The sequence below is a fragment of the Meriones unguiculatus genome, chromosome 11 (assembly GCF_030254825.1).
Source record: "Meriones unguiculatus strain TT.TT164.6M chromosome 11, Bangor_MerUng_6.1, whole genome shotgun sequence".
In the NCBI taxonomy this organism is placed as follows: domain Eukaryota; kingdom Metazoa; phylum Chordata; class Mammalia; order Rodentia; family Muridae; genus Meriones; species Meriones unguiculatus.
Window position 1 is genome coordinate 60,688,313 of NC_083359.1, and position 20,985 is coordinate 60,709,297.

The following is a 20,985-nucleotide window of genomic DNA, read 5'->3' on the forward strand; positions in this document are numbered from 1 at the left end:
TGATTGATAAGTAGTATACTTTTTTAATTAAATTTTTTTATCTTTTACATTAATTACATTTTATTCACTTTGTACCCCATCAGTAACCCCCCTCTCATTCTCTCCCAATCCCACCCTCCCCCCTCTTATCCCCCTATGCCTCTTTCTAAGACCACTGATAGGGGAGGTCCTCCTCCCCTTCCATCTGACCCTAGCTTATTAGTTTACATCAGGACTGGCTGCATTGTCTTCCTCTGTGGCCTGGTAAGGATGCTCCCCCCCCCCTCAGGGGGAGGTGATCAAAGAGCCAGCCACAGAGTTTATGTCAGAAAATGTCCATGTTCCCCTTACTAGGGAAACCCACGTGGATACTAAGCTGCCATGGGCTACAAATGAGCAGGGTTCCTAGGTTATATCCAAGCACTGTCCTTGGTTGGAGTATCAGTAATATACTTTTATCTTTTACAAATATGCTCTGAAGGTAGGTGTGTGTGTGTGTGTGTGTGTGTGTGTACATTTTTGGCTCACAGAGTCTTTTAAGCAAATTATGTCATAGCTGCAGTTCAGTGTATGGTGATAAAAAGAAATCCCACCGTGTTACCATATTTAATGAATATGACAATCAACTAGTTTATGTTTTATAGATACTTACTGTGTGTTTTACCCACTACAAATGTAATTAATTTAAAAGCAACTTAAAATACAAAGACTTAGATGCTCATTAATTTTGTAGCTCATAAGAAAAATAAAAAATAAATAAAAGTGAATTTGTGTGTAGTTCATAGTAATGTTGTAATGGCAAAGTTTTCTTTATAAGTTGAATCAATTCTAAAGTAAAATATAATTGTAATAAATGGTAGCACTTCTGTTGAAGTGACATAAGAAGTGTAAAAAAAGTGGTATACTTGCCACTTGTAGTGATATACACTAGAAAAGTCACAAGTTAAAAGTCAGTCTGTTACATAGCATGATTCTGTTTAAAAAAAAAAAAAGTGAGAGATTATACAGAGGGAAATAGCCACTTTGCTTCTCCTGAAGACAAAAGTGATTATAAATAACAACTCAAAAAATTATTTCTGTTGGTGTGGATTAGAGGAGGGATATGACAAGTAATTATTAAGAATACTTGGTTTTGTAAAATAAGTATTTACTTAGGACAAATAACAATTTTATTACTTTGAAGTTATAATTATATCATTTCCACTATCTCTTTCCTCCCTTTCAAGTCTTCCCACACACCCCTACTACTTTCCTTCAGGTTTATGGTCTCTTTTCATTAATTGTTGTTATATACATATATGTATACACATGTTCTCCTAAATACAAGCTCCTTAGTCTGTATATTATTACTCATATGTATGTTTTCAAGGCCTGCCACCTGGTATTGATAAAATTGGTATACTTTTCCCTGGAAAAGCCTATTTCTCTCACTCAGCATTCTTTACTTGCCGGTAGTTCTGTGTGTCGAGTTGAGAACCCTTTTTCCTGTCTATGTTAGCCATGTGCGCTGTTGTCCCTGATCAGCTTGTGGTTAGGCAGGCACGTTAGGTGATACTTTATCGGTGTAGCTTCTGATATTACCAAGAGCCACAATCTCATGGCAAACTATCCAAATCTCTGACACTTACAATCTTTCTGCCCCCTGTTCTGTAATGTTGCCTGAGCCTTGGGTGCTGAAGTGGTTTTGTAGATATATCCCATTGGAACTGGGCTCCACAACTCTACATTTTGATTGGTTGTGGTTTTCTGTAATGGTTTCATCTGTTCAGAGTGAAGGTTCCTTGATGAGGAGAGGACTATACATATGTGTGGTATGAAAACAATATTTAGAATGTAGTTGGAATTTATGTTGGTTTAGTAAAGTGGTGGTAGGATCGCCTTCAAGATTCCTGACTTCACTAGTCCTGGCTCCTTGGCTAGGTTTCCAGTACCAGCCGTGGTTTCCCCATTGAACAGGATTTAAGAAGACAAATAATAAAAGAAACCATGATAAGTAATCATTCTGAACTTTATGTTTGTTTTAGCTCAGTACTAAAGATACCATTCAGGTAAATTGCTGGTTGAAATAATAGGAAAATCTTTTCATAAAATTCAAAGGATAAAACTCTTTTGAACTAAGTTAGGTGAATGTAAGCATAAGAAGTATTGCCTAAATAAAACACATTAAAGCAGCATGTATTCCATGTTGAATTTAACCGAATTTATTCTAATGTCACTAATTTATACAGTTGATTTTCGATGAAACGTATAGTCACCATGTCATTAATTAGAAAGAAGTTATTTTCTCTGTTGGAACGGTATTACTTTCAAACATTTCAGATTTGATGGTAGTTAAAATTGTTTCAAAAGGAAACAAACGGCTTCCATGCACGCCCTCTAGTGGATGTTGCATGGTGCCAAACACCAAAGCCATTCAGCTGGCTTAAATTGTCCAAGAATACCACTCAGAGACAATAGTCCTGTCGGTAATACTCTGGGATTTAAAGTAATAAATTTATCTCTGCAGAACAATGCTTGGTATATTAGAAAACATACAATGGAAAAGAAACATTTATGTAAATGAAATATATAATTTGAAAAACTTAAAAGTTTAAATTTTAATGTTATAATTTTACTCTTCAGTTTAATTTACCACAAATAACTATTATATACTCTTGAAACAAAGACAAAATGTACTGTTTTTCCACTTAGTAAATATAGTTAATGAGTATTGCCATTTTAGACATTATATAAAAACATGGAAAATTTTTTTCTCTGTTTTCTATGCTTCAACTTAAGTTTTTTCCCCTATTATCTTTTTATCTTTAAGGGTTTTGATCAAATTAACAACATTTCGCTATTCTAGAAATACCCATATTCTATACACAAGTACTTATTTTCTCTCAAGAATCTTAGGATAAGGAAATTATGCTTCTCCTGCCTGGTCTTTGTATAGCACTGCTTTGAAGTTTCTCAAAGATCAGTGCTGGTTGATGGAGGGAAAAGCCAGTCCATTCCTCATGGTTGCTCTTCCCACTATCCATCGGGATCTTCAGCTAGACTGCCGCTTCTCAAAGGATCACTAACTTTTTCTTCTTCAATAAGGTATTTAACACTTAAGCATATTGTTCTAACTAGAAATTTTTTGCACCAAAAAGTTAACTGTAAAACTACTGGTAAAAGTTGTGTTTTCAAACGTTAAAGACCAAAAAGGCACTGGGATTTCAAACACAGATGATTATCACCCAGCGTGTAAACAACTTTAAAAGCTGGCTTGGAAATAACTAGCCTGACACCATGCTGCAAGTGTCCATGCAGATGAATGTGAGTCCATGCAGATGGGTGCTGTGGGTGCGAGCCTTCTTGTGCCCATCAGCACGCTTTAGAGATAGGCTCCTGGACTATTGCCATTGGGCAGCTTTTAGATAGTCTCTGAATGACAAGGAATAATGACTCCTAAAGCACTCTGTTTATGGGAAGAATGCTTTGCCAAACCAGGGGTCAGTTGCATTTTCTTGCATTCTGTTAACTCTAAAGCATAATGATTTTTAAGTTAAAAATAAAAGAAAACTAGAACAGAGTCCAGCTAAATTAAAATGAGCCTCTGTTAATGCACTGGCCGTGCAGTGTGGACAGAGCAGACATACTGTCGTGAGAGTCCCATTCAACTGTCTGGCCATCAGTGGACGCTACTTCATGGCTTTCAGGGCCGTGTGTCTCCTCAGGACCTCTGGTGCTGTTAGACTAGCCAATTGCTTTGAAGATCACTTGTTTCCTTTTCAGTTCTTAATGACTTACATACACAGGAAGACTCCTTTGCAAATTTTTTTTTATTCAGTCTCCATATTCACTTTCTGCCTCATCAGCCTTGTTTGTCACTTAAGAAGGAACAGAAAGATCTGTGGCCTTATAGTATGACAAACCCAGACAAGAACACCAGCTCTGTCCTACGGATGGTTTGTGAACATAAAGATCTTTATTAACCTCTCTAAGCCTGATGAGCTATAAAATGATGGTTAATCATGGCCACCTCCATGGATTATTATGAAAATTAGAGTTTTGTTACACATTTTGCTTCTAGTACTCACTACAGTCAGTTTTGTATTAGGTGATATTTCTCATTTTATTTATAGTAACAAATCCACTACCACTACAGAGAGAGAGAGAGAGAGAGAGAGAGAGAGAGAGAGAGGAAGAGAAATTATCTTTCTTTTTTTCCTATCAATTCTGCTTGGGTCTTTTAATTTTTTTTCCATTTTTTTGCTATCCATTTCTTCAAGCATTGTTTATCAGTTCAATAATATTCCATAATTCTTAATTGAATGCTAGATTTCATGAGTAGAGTACATTAATGTTTGCATCTAGAAGTGAGTATGCTGTTTCTTTCATATGGTATTGTTACAAAGGGTATGTCTCTCTGGAATTAGATTTTGTTACCGATAATCCTATCTGTGGGATTCTGTTATCTTTGTTTTTGTGGAATACTTCTGGAGAATGCTCTAAGTTCTCTCTGTTCTCCTGATCCATCCTAAGCTTTCCTCAGTACTTGTTTACCTGAGCCACATGGTGCCAGGGATGTCCTTGGTCTTTGCCTTGTGGCTGTTCTCTGCTCTGGTGTATCCTCCGTCTTAGGCAAGACATGTCCCTGCACCTTCACTGTGAGCCTTTTAACAGCCCTGATAGTTCATCCCTGTCCTTGTGATAAGGAAACAATTTAAAAGAAAAGGTTTATTTTAGCTCATGGCCTTAGAGATCCATTCATTTATAGCCATTGCTTTGGACTCATAGAAGGCAGAGTATCATGACAGCAAATGAGTCCAGCAGCCTCAGAGCTTAAGAGAAAGGAAGGGCTGAAGATAAGCTTTGTCTTCACAGAGCATGTCCCTGATGACTTCCTTCCTCCCACCAAGCCTCACCAACTGAGATTTCCAGCACGACCCCCGCAAAGCACCTAAGGCCTGGCCAAGTTTCAACACATGGGCCTTTAGAGGTCATTCCTGTTCAAACTGTGGCACACAGCTCCTTTATATCATCATTTTTTCTTGTGAGAGGGATTTCTTGGCCTCCTCCCCAGTAGAATAGATGTGGGCTTGGTGTCAGTGTGGGGTCCTTCACACCAGCAGAGAATTTGCTTCTGCACTTCCTCTCACAGTCTTGGGAAGGCTTTAGTTTTCTATGAAGTAAAGGTAGAAGAGTGTGTGAGCATCATGGCTGCAAGTCTCTCTGCTCTCGTGAGCTACCACAGAGTCTTTCCAGTTTGTCTTACCCGCACTTCGGTTAGCTGTAAGTGAAGTTACAGGAATGTGGGCAGGAAAGAGGCAGAGATTGCGAACACTCCAACCCTTCCTATCTTGGAGAATCCTAGCTATTCTAAATTGACAGGTTAGCCCTTGCATGTCCTTTATATAATGTTTTATTAAACTCTCAGTAGCTAACCTTCTTAAGGGAAGCTCATTGCCATTTTCTTTGCCAACGCTTTCTGATAAATGAAGCATAGTTTACTTGGTACTGTACATCCTGTCTCTTTCATGGATTCAAAAGTAATTATGATTTACTTTTTAGGTTATCTAGTCTTTGTCTTTGTTAAAGTGGGAGAGTCATTCTCCTGAATATTTCTGCATCCAAACGGAAGCAGAATTGGAAGCAAAGAAACTAAAATTTAAGATTCTCAGTCTCAAGCCTGTAAAATAGCAATCTCATTAGAATGGAATGCTACTGGTACATGGAAGCACACCGTAGGTGGCAGATAAACATAGAGAACAAAGCACAGAAAGCTCACAAAGACTGTGAGATCGGTGTAGGCAGAAGATAAAGAAATCCTTATATTTTCAGGACCATGTCAAAATCTTCACTGCTGACCTAACCCTATAACACTCTCCTTCTCAGGACTGGGTTGTCATGCTTTCTGAAGACATTGGCTTCTTACCCAGTAACAACAGACATCATTAGCACAAGTCATTAGATCTCACCAATCGTGTGTCTTGTTAGTCCTTTCCCCGGGTATGCCGGAAGGCTCTTCAGGCCTCAGGCCTCAGTGCTGGTGTCCTGCCTCAGTGTGTCCTCTCTTCCTGGAGCGTAAGCATCTCCAGCTTGCTGGCACAGTCCCTTTGTTAAAATGGGTTGAGGCCTGTCATTTATAAGCAGTTTTCCCCTCTCACATTTTCCTCAGGCCCCTCAGGATACTCTGACCCAGCATGGTTATAATAGAAATGGCTTGTTAATGGAGTCTGCACACCTGGGACAGAGCACTAGCTCTGTCCCCCTCTGATTCCACAACTTACCCAAGTCACTGCTTGTTAACATTCGCCCTCACCATACACAAAACAGGAAAGTATTTAGCACAGTTTGTGGTACAGTAAGCTTGTCAAGGGAAAATGATATGTGAAACATCTAACACTGAAGTGAACCTTTGGAAAGTCTCTAATTGCATTTCAGTTATACCTATAAACATACAAAAAGTATTTTAAAGCTCTTTTCAAGTAATATAACCACTGTGCATATTCAAGGCACTGCTATTATAATTCAGTGCTATGACATTTTTATATTCCACAATTGGATCAGTTGTTTGCTATAGACTTGAGGTTAGCAAAACTGTATTTCTGGATTCTGGTTGGCTCAACTCCAAAATGGGACAATATCAAAAACTATCCTTACTTTTAGGGGCTGGAGATAAGGCTCTTGCAGAGGACCTCCGTTCTGTTCCTAGCACATACGTAGCAATGACCAATATTCTTAATTGGTCATTAAGAATATTCTTAATATTCTCAATATTCTTAATTGGTCAACTCTAGTTCTAGGAAATCTGAAGCCCTCTTCTGACCTCCTCAGGAACCAGGCGTTTAGGTGATTCACATACAAATACATCCTTAAAAAGATTAGACTGTGTGAAAGAAAGAGAGCAGGAAAGAAAGAGAAAGTCTATGTAGTAAGCCAGGCAGCCACCCCAAGCGGTAGTCCTAGCCCTCTGGAGGCAAAGACAGGACTGTGAAGCCAAGGAAGTCCAGCTGCAGAGTGCGTCTGTCTCAGTGTTACATACATCATCGGAACCTCTGTGAGTACCAAACAAGCTGTTGCTGCTTCACCTGCTTTTGTTCATCCTCTCTCTCCACATTCTTAGTCTTCACCCACCCTCCGCACACCCCACCTTACCCTGTAAAACTTTGATTTTAAGCTACATTTTGCCTTTTTAGCGTTGCTTGCCATCTAGTGATCACAAGGGTAAGTGCAGGCTTACCAGGCTCCTTGATTTTGACCGTTTCACAGTCTGGTATGCTTTCCAGAAGCCATTGCAGCTGGACTAATTTGTTTCTGGAGTTCTCTTCAGACATTCAGTTCTGTGGTTTTGTAATTTAAGATTCTTTATGAGAGTGTGTGTGTCATCCATGTAAACATCTCCTTTCTTCATGCCCCTCAAGGTCCACCCACAGGGTGAGCTCCAGGGAGAGAGCCACCAACAGCTCTCCTTGCATGCTGCTAGATTTTCAGTGTTTTCCCACAGTCACAGGAAGTGAGCACCGACTTCATGAATGTTCACTAAATGTGTACTTTACATTTTCTTAGAAGCAAAGTTGTATTTTACAATTATATGTGTTGAGAATTTAGTAGTTTGAAGGTTTGTGATACGTCGTTCCAAATCTCATTTTTAATTTCTTGTTTTTAAGTGAGAGAAGCTTTGTCTGCCTTATATTCTTTTCTAAATGTTTATTTTTCTACTTTTAATCACATATATATGTGCATCTGTCTGTGTGTGGGGGGGGGTGGTTAGGGGTTATGTAAAGGATGCCAGAAGTACCAGTTGCTTCTAGAATTACAGGCAGTTGTGAGCTACCCAACATGGGTACTGGGAACTGAACTCAAGTCCTCTGCAAGAACAGGACATTTTCTTAACCAGCAAGCCTTCTAGCCACTGTTTTTATTCCCAAGGTACACCTTTCCTGTGTAATACCTGGGTCTTTGGAGAGATGGTAGTTCCCCCTGTATGTGACTCTGAAAAGACTAGTGTGTTTGCAGTAGGTATATTCCTCATGAAGGGGAAATATGTTTCATTATCATATATGTGCCATGGAAGCAGTGAAATGCACATAGTTATGCTTACTGCATGTCTATGGAATGAAGAAATTCTAAGAACTGAAAGAAAACAGATGTAGTTACTACCTTAACTTGAAGATCCAGTGTGTAGTACCAGCTTTTAGTAAGTTCTGAGAAAATAGTTGAGTCAATGGCTTTCTGTTTCTGGACATTATCTGGGACTGTAAATACAGCATTGGTTCTTCTTGCCACCCTCGCCCATGCTCTCATCTTCCACATTTTCCTGCTAAATCTATGGCGCCTCTATAGTTACACCTATCCAACTAACTTTTTAATAATTGTGTGCCACCTAGTGATCAGAAGAATAACTGCAAGTTTTAATAGCCCCAAAAAGCACCATGAGTACCAATATAAGTTCTCATGTTAGCAAACCAAAAGTTATGACACACATTCTCACATCTGATTGTCCAACAGAGGGACTTTGTATGTGTCTTTACCTCTTCTCATATCTACTCTCATATCTACTTAATACCTGTGACCTTTTAGAGCCCAGCAAAAAGAGTTCCTTTGGACTCTCAGATTATCAGGTCAGGTGCTTAATAAGTACTTTCATGGCAATGACAACTTAATAAAAGCTAACTTCAGTCATACCTTTTATGCTTTATTAGTTTGTTTAGTTTTATTTACTAGACTAAAATCCAAAAGGACACAGAGCCCTATTCTTGAACCTTGTGCTTGTTATGCCCTAGCATAACAAGGCACAGAAAAAAAAATATTTCTTTAATCTTCATGGAGGGAATGAATGGACATAATGCCCCTCTGTGCTTAGGAACACTGAAGAAGCTGATGTCAGCCAGTTAAGCACTCAGTTAGTTTGATATCATGTCAGCGTGACACAAACTAAACCCATCTGGTAGGAGAGAGCCTCAAGTAAGAAAATGACTCCAGAAGATCTAGCTGTAGGCAAGCCTTTAAGGCATGTTCTTCATTAATGATTGGTGGGGGAGGACCCAGCCCATCGTGGGTGGAGCCATCCCTGGGCTGGTGGTCCTGGTTTCTATAAGAAAGCAGGCCGAACAAGCCGTGGGGAGCAAATCAGCAAGCAGCACCCCTCTATGGGTTCTGTATCAACTCCTGCATCCAGGTTACTGCCCTGTTTTATTTCCTGTCCTGGCCTTGTTAATGATGAACAGGGATCTGGAAGTAGGAGCCAAATAAACCCTTTCCTCCTCAAGTTACTTTGATCATGATGTTTCACCACAGCAATAGAAACCCTGACCAAGACAAGAACCTACCTGCTATATATGCAGGTAACAGTCTACCATGGGGGAAGCTGAGGCATGAGCTCATTCAAGAGCTTGAAGCAGATCACAGAGGAATGCTAATGTTGTGAGTGATGGTTTTATTCCTAGATTATTTTGAGAACTTTGTCCAGCTGAAGATGCTTCAGGGTATGTGGTGAATTGACATGGATTTAGGCCCTCAGTGCTTTCTAGTCATCAGATTCATGGGGAACTTGTCACATTTTAATCACAGGTCACAGGTGCTTATTCCATATATGTGTCCCTTGATGCTAACTCTCAGGAGCACTGACACCAAGGAGTGAGCAGGTGGAGTCAGCTCTAGAGGTCCCAGAGACTGACTTATTCTGTAGTGCAACAAATGGAGACAGCTGTGGGATGGGGATTAAAAGGAAGACAGGAAGTTCCTCCTTTAGGGGATGTGGCAGAGGCTTCCAAATTCAAGGTTACTATTCACCGCCCAGAAGAATGATGCACAGTTTTGAGCATTGAGATACCAGGATTCAACCTCTGAATGCTGTTGTCCACTTGGAAAAGCCAAACTTCTTTTCTGAGATCATGTCAGAGAAGACATGGGACAGCTTCAAAGGGTCGAAAGGCAGATGGTTTAAAAAGTGCACAGTGTGACTCTGAAGCAGTCAACGTGTATAATAATGAAAAGAACATGTAGAAACCTCGAGAGTCTTGCTCTATCTTCAGCAGAGATGAGCTCAAGGCCAGTCATCTGTACTGGATTATTTTCAAGGGGAAACATAACAGTGTATCTTTTAGCCTGTGACTATCTTAAGATGTGTATTTTGAAGATAAGGATTTTTTAAATCAAAATTCAAAGACAGGGTATTTTGAACACCAATAATAACCATGGTGGGTTGAAATGTACCAAATTCACACAATATTAAAAATAGCCTCACATTGTTATCACATTAGGGACCAGTGGGGCACTGGCTGATTACTCATGGAGATAAAAGAGCTGATCAGCAACTTCTCTGCTTTTTTTCAGTCATTGTATTTTGGTGAAAATTGCTAAATAGTAAAATTCTTTATGAAATGCTAACAAAAATCCTCTATAAAATAATAGTTATACAACCCTTAATGAAAAATGGACCTGCCAGTGGTTATGATAGGTGAATGGAACTATGAAGTAAAACATTGAGAAGGTAATTTGAAACAGTGACCAGGCTAGCCACACCCGAAGCCATGCTTAGCGTTAGCACAATTGAACATTACATACCTACTAATGCACCATAAAAATGCACATCACTACCATCAGTCAGCTTGCCAGAATCTAAGCCACCACATGAACTGACAGTTTTCAGGAAGTGAGGATGGAGTAGCATGTTGTGAGTGACACCTGGTACAAAAGAAAGTGAGGGAAACGGAGAGCCCTCCAGGAGATTGGAGATAGGACAGCCACAACCAGTACTGACTTTTGTAATTCTGATCCACGAAATAAAATAGGGGGCTGTGGATATCATCTGCATGATGTCAAAGATTAAGGATAATTGTCAGTTTGGAGATGTTGCAATTTTTAGGTTGTATTAAAAAGAAATCTTGGAGCTGGAAAGGTGGTTCAGCAGGTAAAAGCACTTCATGAAGGACCTGGGTCAGGATTCCCGAAACTTAATGGAGGCTCACAACAGTCTGTAACTCCAGCTCCAGGGATCTGGCCCCTCCTCTGCCCTCTGCAGGCATCAGGCACAAGTGGTGCACAAGCATACATACATACATACATACATACATACATACATACATGTACACACATACACACACGCATACACTCATACACATAAGATAAATCTTTAAAAAAAGTATTTGTTAAAAATACATACCTAGGGCTGGCAAGACAGCTCAGTCGTTTCCTCAGCTCCAGCACTGACAGCATCTAACCACATGTTACAGATGCCGGAATTTGGGCTTCAACGTTCCGATACCACTACAAAATTAGAGCTGATATGTTTGCAGCATAAAAAAAAAAAAAACCAATTGAAAGTTCTCTCAAAAACACTTAGGACTCCTGGGGGATGTGATATGGTAATAAAACTGGCAACTCTTTTTTTTTTTCTTTATTAATTACACTTTATTCACTTTGTATCTCCCCTGTGGTTCTCTCCCTCCTCCGGTCCCAATCCCTCCCTTCCTCCTCCCTCTGCATGCATGCCCCTCCCCAAGTCCACTGATAGGGGAGGTCTTCTTTTCCTTCCTTCTGATCCTAGTCAATTAGGTCTCATCAGGAGTGGCTGCAGTGTCTTCTTCTGTGGCCTGATAATGCTGCTTCACCCTCAGGGGGAGGTAATTAAAGAGCAGGCCAATCAGTTCAAGTCAGACACAGTCCCTGTTCCTATTACAATGGAACCCACTTGGACACTGAACTGCCATGGGCTACATCTGTGCAGGGGTCTTAGGTTATCTCCATGCATAGTCCTTGGTTGGGGTATCAGTCTCAGGAAAGACCCCTGTGATCAGATTTTTTGGTTCTGTTGCTCTCCTTGTGGAGTTCCTGTCCTCTCCAGATCTTAACTGTTTCCCACTTTTTTCCTAAGATTCCCTGCACTCTGCCCAAAGGTTGCCCATAAAACTGGCAACTTTTAAAATTACTGGATAGTTGCATTGTTCATGTATGGTGTGACTATCCACATGTGTGTCTATTTCTGTTTATTAAGTGAGGAGCTAAGAAGTGTTGAAAAAAATTTTAATGCTGCTTTGCTTCTGTTTCTTCTTGTTCTAATTTGTCAGGTTAGAGGATGACATTAAAAAGTTTTAAAATCGTTTTTCTTTTATAAGTATTTCTTACAGAAATCATATTTTCTTTAGAATTATGAAAGACATATTTCAACTCAGTAACTCAATTTATTGTCAATTTCTCTCTGCAGGCACACTTGAAACGGCCTCATAAGAGCCTTGATGGTGCCCTGTCTGACGATGACATTGAACGAGCAAGTAGGTGAGTCCAGCACCGTGATGTCTGATTATGCCACGGCTCCCTGGCAGGCAGCACTGCAGGGCCCTGTCTAGTGGCGCAGGAGTTTAGACACTACCAAATTTTGGGTTTTGCATGCTCACAACGTTCATCAATGAATAGAAATGGTGCTTTTTGCAATGCTGTGAGGAATGGGGGTTGGCCAGGGGCGAGGCAAGACAGACTTGAAATGTCTTGTTCTTGGGAAGTAGAGTCATCTACAGAGGTGTCCAAGGTGTGACACAGATGAGCACTTGGTGATGTTCTTACCCCACACTGAAAGGAACAGGTGACATAGGGACAGTTGTAACAGTCATTTGAAGCAAACTGAGCTTAAAGAGAGCAAACCCTCATGTAAGAGAAATCTGGAACTGTGTTACTTAATACAAAATACAGACAATTATGTAAACTTCAGTTTTAGCAATTTTAAGGTATATAGTAATAAAATGGACATTCTGCATATGAAGTAAATCTATTATATACATAAGAGAATATTTATCCTTCTCTAAAACAAATAAGAAAAGGAAAACCATATAAAATATGAAAAGTAAAACTTGGAATGTTTCAAACTTTGTAAGTGTTTAATATTTCTAGGAAATTCTCAAATCCTATAGAATGAACTGATGGAAAGTCCAGCTTGGGATTAATGAGGCATGTGTTTAAGTGGAATTTTTACATACACACATAACTGTAGAGACTAACAGAGTCAGTTTTATTTCTGTTCTTTGTCCCTCCCTGCCCTTTAAACCTCTCCTCCTGCTTTTCTTTTCTTTCTTTACTCTTTTCATCTTCTTTTCCTCCTTGTCCACTGTTCCTCTCTCCTTCCCTTCCCTTTCCTCCCCTCTCCTTCCCCTTCCCCCCTCCCCTCCCCTTCCCCTTCCTTTCCTCTTTTCTTCCCCCTCCCCTCACTATCCCCTCCCCCTTTCCTTCCCCTTTTTCCCTTCCCCCTCCCCCTTTCCTTCCCCTTTTTTCCTTCCCCCTTCCCCTTTCCTTCCCCTTCCCTTCCCCTTTCCTTTTCCCTTCCCCTTTCCCTTCCCTTTCCCTACCCTTCTCCTTTTTCCCTTCCCCTTTTTCCCTTCCCCTTTCCCTTCCCCTTCCCTACCCTTCCCCTTTATCCCTTCCTTTCCTTTCCCTTCCCCTTCCCCTTCCCTTCCCTTCCCCTTCCCCTTCCCCTTTCCCTTTCCCTTTCCCTTTCTCCTTTTCCTTTTCTCCTACCCCTTTCTTTTTTTACTTTCTTTCTGTAGCCTAGACTAGCCTCACACTTGCAATCCTCCTGCCTCAGCCTCCAGAGTACTAGGATTAGAAGCTCCCCCCACCCTCACCTTCAGTTCTGACTTGTGGTTCTGCTGAAACACTGACTGATGTCAGCGAGCTGTTCAGACCCAGCCTGTGCGTAAATGCTGACTGCTGCTCTGTGCCTCCTTGCAGGGTGTCTTCTGAAGACGGTGAAGAAACGCCTGCTTATTTCTACGAAAGTGACGACTCCGGTGAGGCAAGGGTGAAGGCTCCTTACTCAGGTGAGATGGACTTGCTGGGCGAGATCCTGGACACGCTGAGCACGCACAGCTCCGACCAAGGAAAGCTGGCAGCTGCAAAAAGCCTGGACTTCTTCAGATCCATGGATGACATTGATTACAAACCAACGGTTAGTTGAGTTCAACTTACAGAGTTAAATGAAAACACTGTTGCCCTTGCTGTGGTCACCAGATCAGATAAACTTAGCTTATAGAAGCATTTTACCTCTAGGTGTACAAAAATTTCAAGCTATGATTAAAAAAATAATCCATGTGAATTATTTCTGCTACTGAAATTGCCACAGTGTTCAGGGCCCTGAATTCACCCACTGTTCCAGTGGCTGCTGCCAGCTTATGCCCTCCTCTAGCCATATTGACAACTAAGTTAGTACTCGGCCTTGTGAATAGTTCTTTATGTAATTCTCCTACTTTTAACAAGAATTCCTGAACTTTTAAAAAAAAATTGTAATGAATATTTCTGCTAAGATCTTGTTTTCTTTTTTTCTTTATTTGCTTTAAAAGTAAGCAGTCTTAAATGTATTCAGTTAGGTACTTTAACAGTAAAAAAAAAAAAACAAAAAACATACATGAGGTGGAATTGGATGCAGTTGGGACCCCATTCTGACTGCAGAGAACCTGAAGTTTTGAGTGAATTCTGTGTAGCATTTCAGTGTGACAGGTGACATCCAAACACATGGAAAACCAGAGCCCCCACCCGCCACCTCTCCTTTCTTATTCTCGGAGCTGCCGGGAATTGCCAGCCCAGTCAGTGCTCACCCAGTCCCTGCTGAGACAGAAACCTTGCTTTCAGAGCAGAATCAGGTTACTCAGGAGCCACTGTAAGTGCATCGCAAGCGTTTTGAAGTTGTTACTTCCTTTCGCAGAACAAGTCCAATGCTCCCAGCGAGAACAACCTGGCTGTGCTGTGTGTGCCTGGTGACCAGGGAGAGTGGAATCTGGGGCAGGATGACAGTGCCCTCCATGGCAAGCACCTCCCTCCGTCCCCCAGGAAGCGCGGTTCCTCCAGTGGATTGACAGATTCTCTGTTTATCCTGAGAGAGGAGAATAGTGACAAGCCCTTCTGTGCTGACAGCATGAGTGGCCCCACTGTGGTGGGAAAGCCTGCTTCTACTTCAAGATTGAGCTTCCAGCCAGCTTCCCCCGAAGCTTCCCAAGGGGATCCAGGAAAACATGAAGGGAAGGCAACACTAAATCAGGCTTCTTCAGAGGATCTGCGGGTACCTGACCCTGGCAGCCGCCAGTCTACTTTTGTTCCCTGGGAGAAAGCCCAGAAAGAAGAGAAGGAGCCTTCAGAAGATGTTGGACTCCTCCAAGAAGTAGTGTCATTGTGTCACATGTCATGTGATTTCCAGCAAGGTTTAACCATTTCAGAAGAAAGCAGAAGTGAAAACCAAACTTAAGGTACCAGTAAAGAGTCAGCCACTTACCTCTTGGCTTCTCCAGAGACATGTGGAGTTGTCCTCTGTGATACATGCAGTAAACAGAATCACCGATAGGAATGACAGCTCTTGCTACTATTTAATTGTGTCCTTTGGAACGTTTCCCTCTCTGTCCATCTCATGGATCTGTAGTATCCACTGGCTTTCCAGCGTAAAATGAATCTACTGTTAAATCAGGTACTAATCTGTATATAGGCAGAAAGTGTATTTTGAACATAAGCTTCCCCAGTATTTGGTGCTTAATGCCATTCATTTTATTTAAACTAAGTGTGCATATGTAACCCCTACCTATAACCAATAGTTGCTGTACCAATCAGGTTGAGCATGAACTGATCAAGATGTCAAAAACTGATCAAAAATAGCCTGAAACAGATGAAACTGTTAACCCACTAATTGCCTTAATCTTCCGATTATGTTAAGCATACAAACAATGTGTGATGCTACTCATGAAGCTTGAGAGAGGAGTTGTCTTGTCCTGCAGAGCAATAATGCCTTTTTCTATCATGAATTAAGCTCACCATTTTTTCAAGTTTAAAAGTGCGCTAGTGGAACTAATTTGCTTTCTATAAAGACATACAGCCATATTTCCCAAACAATGTAAATGTGTATATTTACCTTTCTCTCAGTGAAATACATGAAGTGCTGGGTTACAATGTGAAGTTAAAAAGCTTCTACTTAACAAAAAAGCCAGTCAGACAATGTTTGGTCTCTGCATGCATGTGGCTGTGGCCCGCTTCAAGGAAGCTGAATGCCCTGCAGAGGCCAGATAGGCAGTTGTCCTGTTCTTCTCTTATCGGATTTGCTGTAAAGATGCTGATAGCCTTACCTTGTATTTGCTTTTTAAAATAATCATCGTTGTGTTTTAAATGCGCTAGATTTATAGAAAATGCAAAGGTGGTACTGAGTTCCATCGTCCCTGGCCCTGGCTTCTGCTACTGTTAGTACTTTATGTTAGTATGCTGCATTTGCCACAGTGTTGATACCCTGCATGGTATTCAGAGCTCCGGCTTTGCCCTGATGCCCCTTTCTATCCCATTATCCCCTCAGGGTTCTAGATTACACTCTGTTGTCATGTCTGCTGATGTTCCACTTCACCCTGCCACTTCATTTTCTTGGATTTGATAACTTTGAAGTTTTTAGGAATATTGATGAGATGTTGAGTAGCCAGCTCCTAGAATTTGCCTGGCATTTTCCTCATTATTACACTGGGTTATAGGTTTGAGGGAGATCACAGAGGTAGAGTGCCATGTTCAGGGTCTTAAGGGTGTGCTGCAGGCAGGCTCCATGTTGTGCTGACTTTGAACACCTACTGGTTTCCTCCACTATAAACTTGTTTCCCCCACACATTCTGTTCTGTTGCAGCTAGGAGGAAGGGCGGGGTGGAGAAGGGAAGCAAGGAAGGGCAGGCACAGTAAAATTATTTAAGGCAGAGGAGTATCAGAATAAATCCTCTGTAATTATGTATGGTGTCTGCCTCCCTCACAGTCACTGTTTAGCTCTAGAACACATCTGAAAAGACGTGCACATCACTCATCTCGGACTGGAGTTATGAAGATAGTTTATTTGTACTCTCTGTGTCTCTGTTCTATACAGCCCCAGACATTATAATTGCTCTTCAAAAATTGGCTTTTTTAAACAACAACAACAAAATGTTTGTAAAACCATTTAAGAACCCCAATAAGGCCGTATAATTTTACCTAGAATTTTAGGAGATTTGTTTAACATAGTGCTCAAAATATTTATGCAGTTCGTTTTTTAAAATTGCATTCCAACATATACATAGGAGGTGCAACTTGAGGTAATTATTCCCGTATTTGTATTGGAAGACAGAGCTTGTCCTTAGGAGAATGAGCTCTTCATAGAAAGATATATTTAATCCTATTTTTACACAATAATAATATTGAAGGTTATGAGATTTTGCCTGTCTGTGTGTCCTTCATCAATCTCAGTTTACTGAAATAAAGACAGGAAAGCCATGTATCAGAAGAGCTGATTTTAGCGGGACGAGGAAAAGTCAGTGTGGTGGTTACACCGCTGAGCAAGCATGCCCACACGATTGCTGGACAGAATGTAGAGCCTCTAATGCGAATTCTCAAGTGAGGTTTCTGTTTTCACTTCAGAATTCATTGTCTAAAGAATTACAAGAATGAGAGCATCCTGAATGCAGCATAGAACACTGGCTTCCAGTCCGCTTCCTGATAAACCCATGGCCACAGATTCACAGTTGCCTATTTTGAGTCAACTTGTGACATGCTCCACTGTAACACTGGACTATGTGAAAACATTTATCCACTCACAAATAATGTCTTAAGCCACTTACGTGCTCTGTGCCTTACTTTAACAAGCAAAAACAGCCACTCTATGTTAAAAAGAAAAAACAAAGTTGAATACATTATTCTTGAAAAATGTCCAGAGAACTGGAAGCAAGTGATGGGGCTTTACGCCATTAAAACCTTGTGTGTTTGAAGTCGGCTTTTAAATGTGGCTTCCCAGTATTATGATGGAAAGAGTAGAAAGGAAGATGATAGGATGAGTTCTGAAATAAACAAAAGGAGTTGTTTTTTTTTTTTGTTTGTTTGTTTGGTTGGTTGGTTTTTTTTCTTTTTTTTTTTTTCTTTTTCTTTTTTTTTTTTTTTTTTTGCTTTACCCAAACCAAACCAAATATTTATTAGTTCCCTGTTATTCAAAATAAACTTTTCTGCTGGCATTGTCATTTTAAATGCCAAGCACCAACAAACTGGAGATCCAAATAAATATTTCAAAGAAGCTGCTTCTCGTCTATGAGACTTGAATAACTCACAGCTCTGGCTTCGGTGTCTTGTGTTTTCTATGCCTCTAACCCACGCCTGAGCGAGAATGTCTAGTCTCACTCAGATTTTGCATCCATGTGGTTCAGGGCGCTAAAGATAGAGAGACAAATGTCAGAACTGCAATTTTGTTAATGATGTTGCTAAGTGGCATATATTGGTCATTTACTTATTTAGCCTATCAGATTATAGCATGGTTACTTTTCCAATCGGAATTAATGACTCCGTCATTGAGAAAATGTTTATTGACTTTTTGTTTTACCCATCAGGAGCAACGTGTAATAACTAAGGATGTAAGGGTATGGGCAGAAACAATTACCCAGCTCTGGGGAACAATTAAAAGGGAAATGAATTGCAGGTGTTAAAATAATAATTGTTATTAATAATAAAATACTGTAAGGATGTACTTGCTTAGATGGTACTAGCTCAAGAATCAATACCAAGAGATGCTTTTTAAAAAGAGCTGCTTTATTTGAAGTATATTATAAGTTCAGAATTGTTAACTTTTTTAGTAATTATGTAAGTTACTAGAATGCTGCTAAAATCCCCTTTCAAAGGACAGATTTGGAGACACTGCTTGGCTGAGTCCTTGCTTTGACCATCTACAACACGGCATGACATCCCTTTGCGGTATGGATGGCCACTTACCCTACTTCAGGAATAACTTCGGGTATATATAATCAGGGACCTAGTCATGTTGATGGGAGTCCAAATTTTACATTAAAGAAAGAAATCTTGCTGACAGCATTTTGTAGATACAGCTTTTTTTTTCTTTTTGGTTAAAGCTGTAAGTGTTGTTATTGGGAGCCCATGCTGCTCTCCAATGATGTGACCCAGGAATGAAGCAGGTGCTGGTTAAACAAAGTAAAGACTTCTGGCCAACAGCAGACGGCATCCTTAGCATCAACAGCCATTTATCCTCTACTCAGATTTTCAGGACAAGTCCATCTTTTACTTTTTACTTTTATGAGTAAATTTTCTCCTGAGAAGTCCACTGTTTTGTGTCAGTGATTCTTGAATCTGAGAAGATATTTGAAAATCAGGAATGTAAAATGAACCCTCTAATAGTGTCTCCCCAAATTTCTCTTAATGTAGGTTGTGGTTTTTAGAAACCCAGTTCTCTGTGAGAATTTTCCTTTCAAGCCCACAGACCTGTTACTGTCTGTGTCTTAAGGCTTCAAGGATGAGAAAGGCTTTGCAACAGCCATTTGATGGTATGATTTGATTATGAAATAGGGAATTATGTGTAGTGAGATAGAAACATTTTATTTTAAAATATAGGATTTTGTGCAATATTTTTCTTGCATCATTTAGTGTATAAATATTCACGTCTGCTTTTCTGGCAGATGCCTTAAGGTCATGTCTTTCAGTATTTGCCTAAAACTGTAGGTAGGAATGTTCTATGTGATTGTTAGCAGAAGTGTTTTTATTATTTAAAGTAATTGTGGAGATTGCATTATTGTATCCTAACTAACTGCCTCAGCCACAATGAATATGCAATAAGAAAATCATGTACCTTTATTAGTATTGACAATACTGTTACTTTAACAGAAATGTTTGTGGTATAAAGTGCTGGTTCTATGTGTGTACATTTAACAGCTACTTTGTTTCGTACCACATGAATCTAAACGGTATATTTATGTGATAACCATGTATGTAGATTCTGACATCCTTTGTGATGAGTCTTTGTTGAGGCTTATAAAGGGCATTGCCAATACTTTTTCACTATAAATTAATTTTTTTGTATGATGTACAGTTTGTTTAGGCTTAGAGCATCTATAGATTTCTACTTTTATTATACTTGAATGAGGCAGAAAGCACTGTGGGAAATTTGTAACTCTGAATGCAATATGCAGTTATACCAAAAATAAAACAAGGTCCCGAACAGCAATGCTAACAGAATGCTTTATAATGTAGCAGTCTGTGTTTCCCAAGCCACATGTTAGTTAAATGAAGTAATTGAAGATATGCAGTCTATACTAGACGGTATAGTCACAAATGATTACCTCCTTGATGTGTCAAAGCTGTGCGTCCTTTTTAACTTCTGTACCAGTCCTTAGATGAGCCTTGTTGAAGACCATCCGTCGTCCCACTTGATTGCATGGTGTTTAGGACAGAACAAATCAACTACATTGTGCATATTAGAGGCACGGTCTGTGTTAAGTCATGATGTTTTACATAGAGTAGCTTTCATAGGTAATGTTGAGAACTCCTTAATAATCATATACCAAAAACTAAATTTTAAAATTAGTTATTACTGAGCTGTGCCTAAAACAGTAACAAATACATGAAACCTTTTGATGTAAAGCTCACATGAGGCACTCAGAATTGAATGTTTCCAAAGTTTGTGTTTATTGCTTTAGCTGAAGAGGTGTTTGCTCAACGTGTAACCGGTATCTTAAAAAAAATAAAAAATAAAAAAATAAAAAAAGCAAACCCTGAGCAGTGAGATAAGCTTCGTTGTTTTTGCCTTGTGGCTACAGTATATCATCTCTCAATATGACTGTTATTGGGTAGATGTTCTGATGTTCTATATAAAAGTATTGCTTGGGAGTTTGTTTTTAATATGCAAAATCAAGTGTTGAATGAACTCTGCATTGCCATAAAGTACCCAGCAATGTTGTTGAAAATAAAATTGGTCACAATCAAACATTGTATGGTGGTGATGACTGTTCTAACTCACCAGTTGTCCCCTGCACTGTTACAAGAGAAGAGCTTTGAGGACTCAAGCTGTCTCCACCTCTAATCCTTCATCTGCTGCAGTGGACCCTTCAGCCTCGTTCTTTCTGGTTGTCCTGAGTGGGTGGTACCTCTTCCACTATGAACCATTCTTGTTGCTGTGGTAAAATGACTGACTTGAAAATAACTTGAAAAGATGACATGAAAGGTTTACATTAGCTCATGATTTATGGCGATCAGTCTGTAGTCCTCCATGGTAAGGCAGGGTCATGGTGGTTGGAT

General features: G+C 40.0%; 1 protein-coding gene across 2 annotated transcripts in view; it reads left to right on the plus strand.

The window, feature by feature from the left end:
* Positions 1-20,674, plus strand: part of Dennd1b (DENN domain containing 1B) — a 235,996-nt gene extending 215,322 nt beyond the window's left edge. For both annotated transcript variants that reach the window (XM_021649456.2, XM_021649457.2), the window contains 3 exons: positions 12,158-12,228; positions 13,672-13,888; positions 14,642-20,674. In XM_021649456.2, coding sequence (XP_021505131.1) covers positions 12,158-12,228; positions 13,672-13,888; positions 14,642-15,178 — 825 coding nt within the window. In that variant the 3' untranslated portion in view covers positions 15,179-20,674. The remainder of the gene's footprint in view (positions 1-12,157; positions 12,229-13,671; positions 13,889-14,641) is intronic.
* The last annotated feature ends 311 nt before the right edge of the window (positions 20,675-20,985 follow it).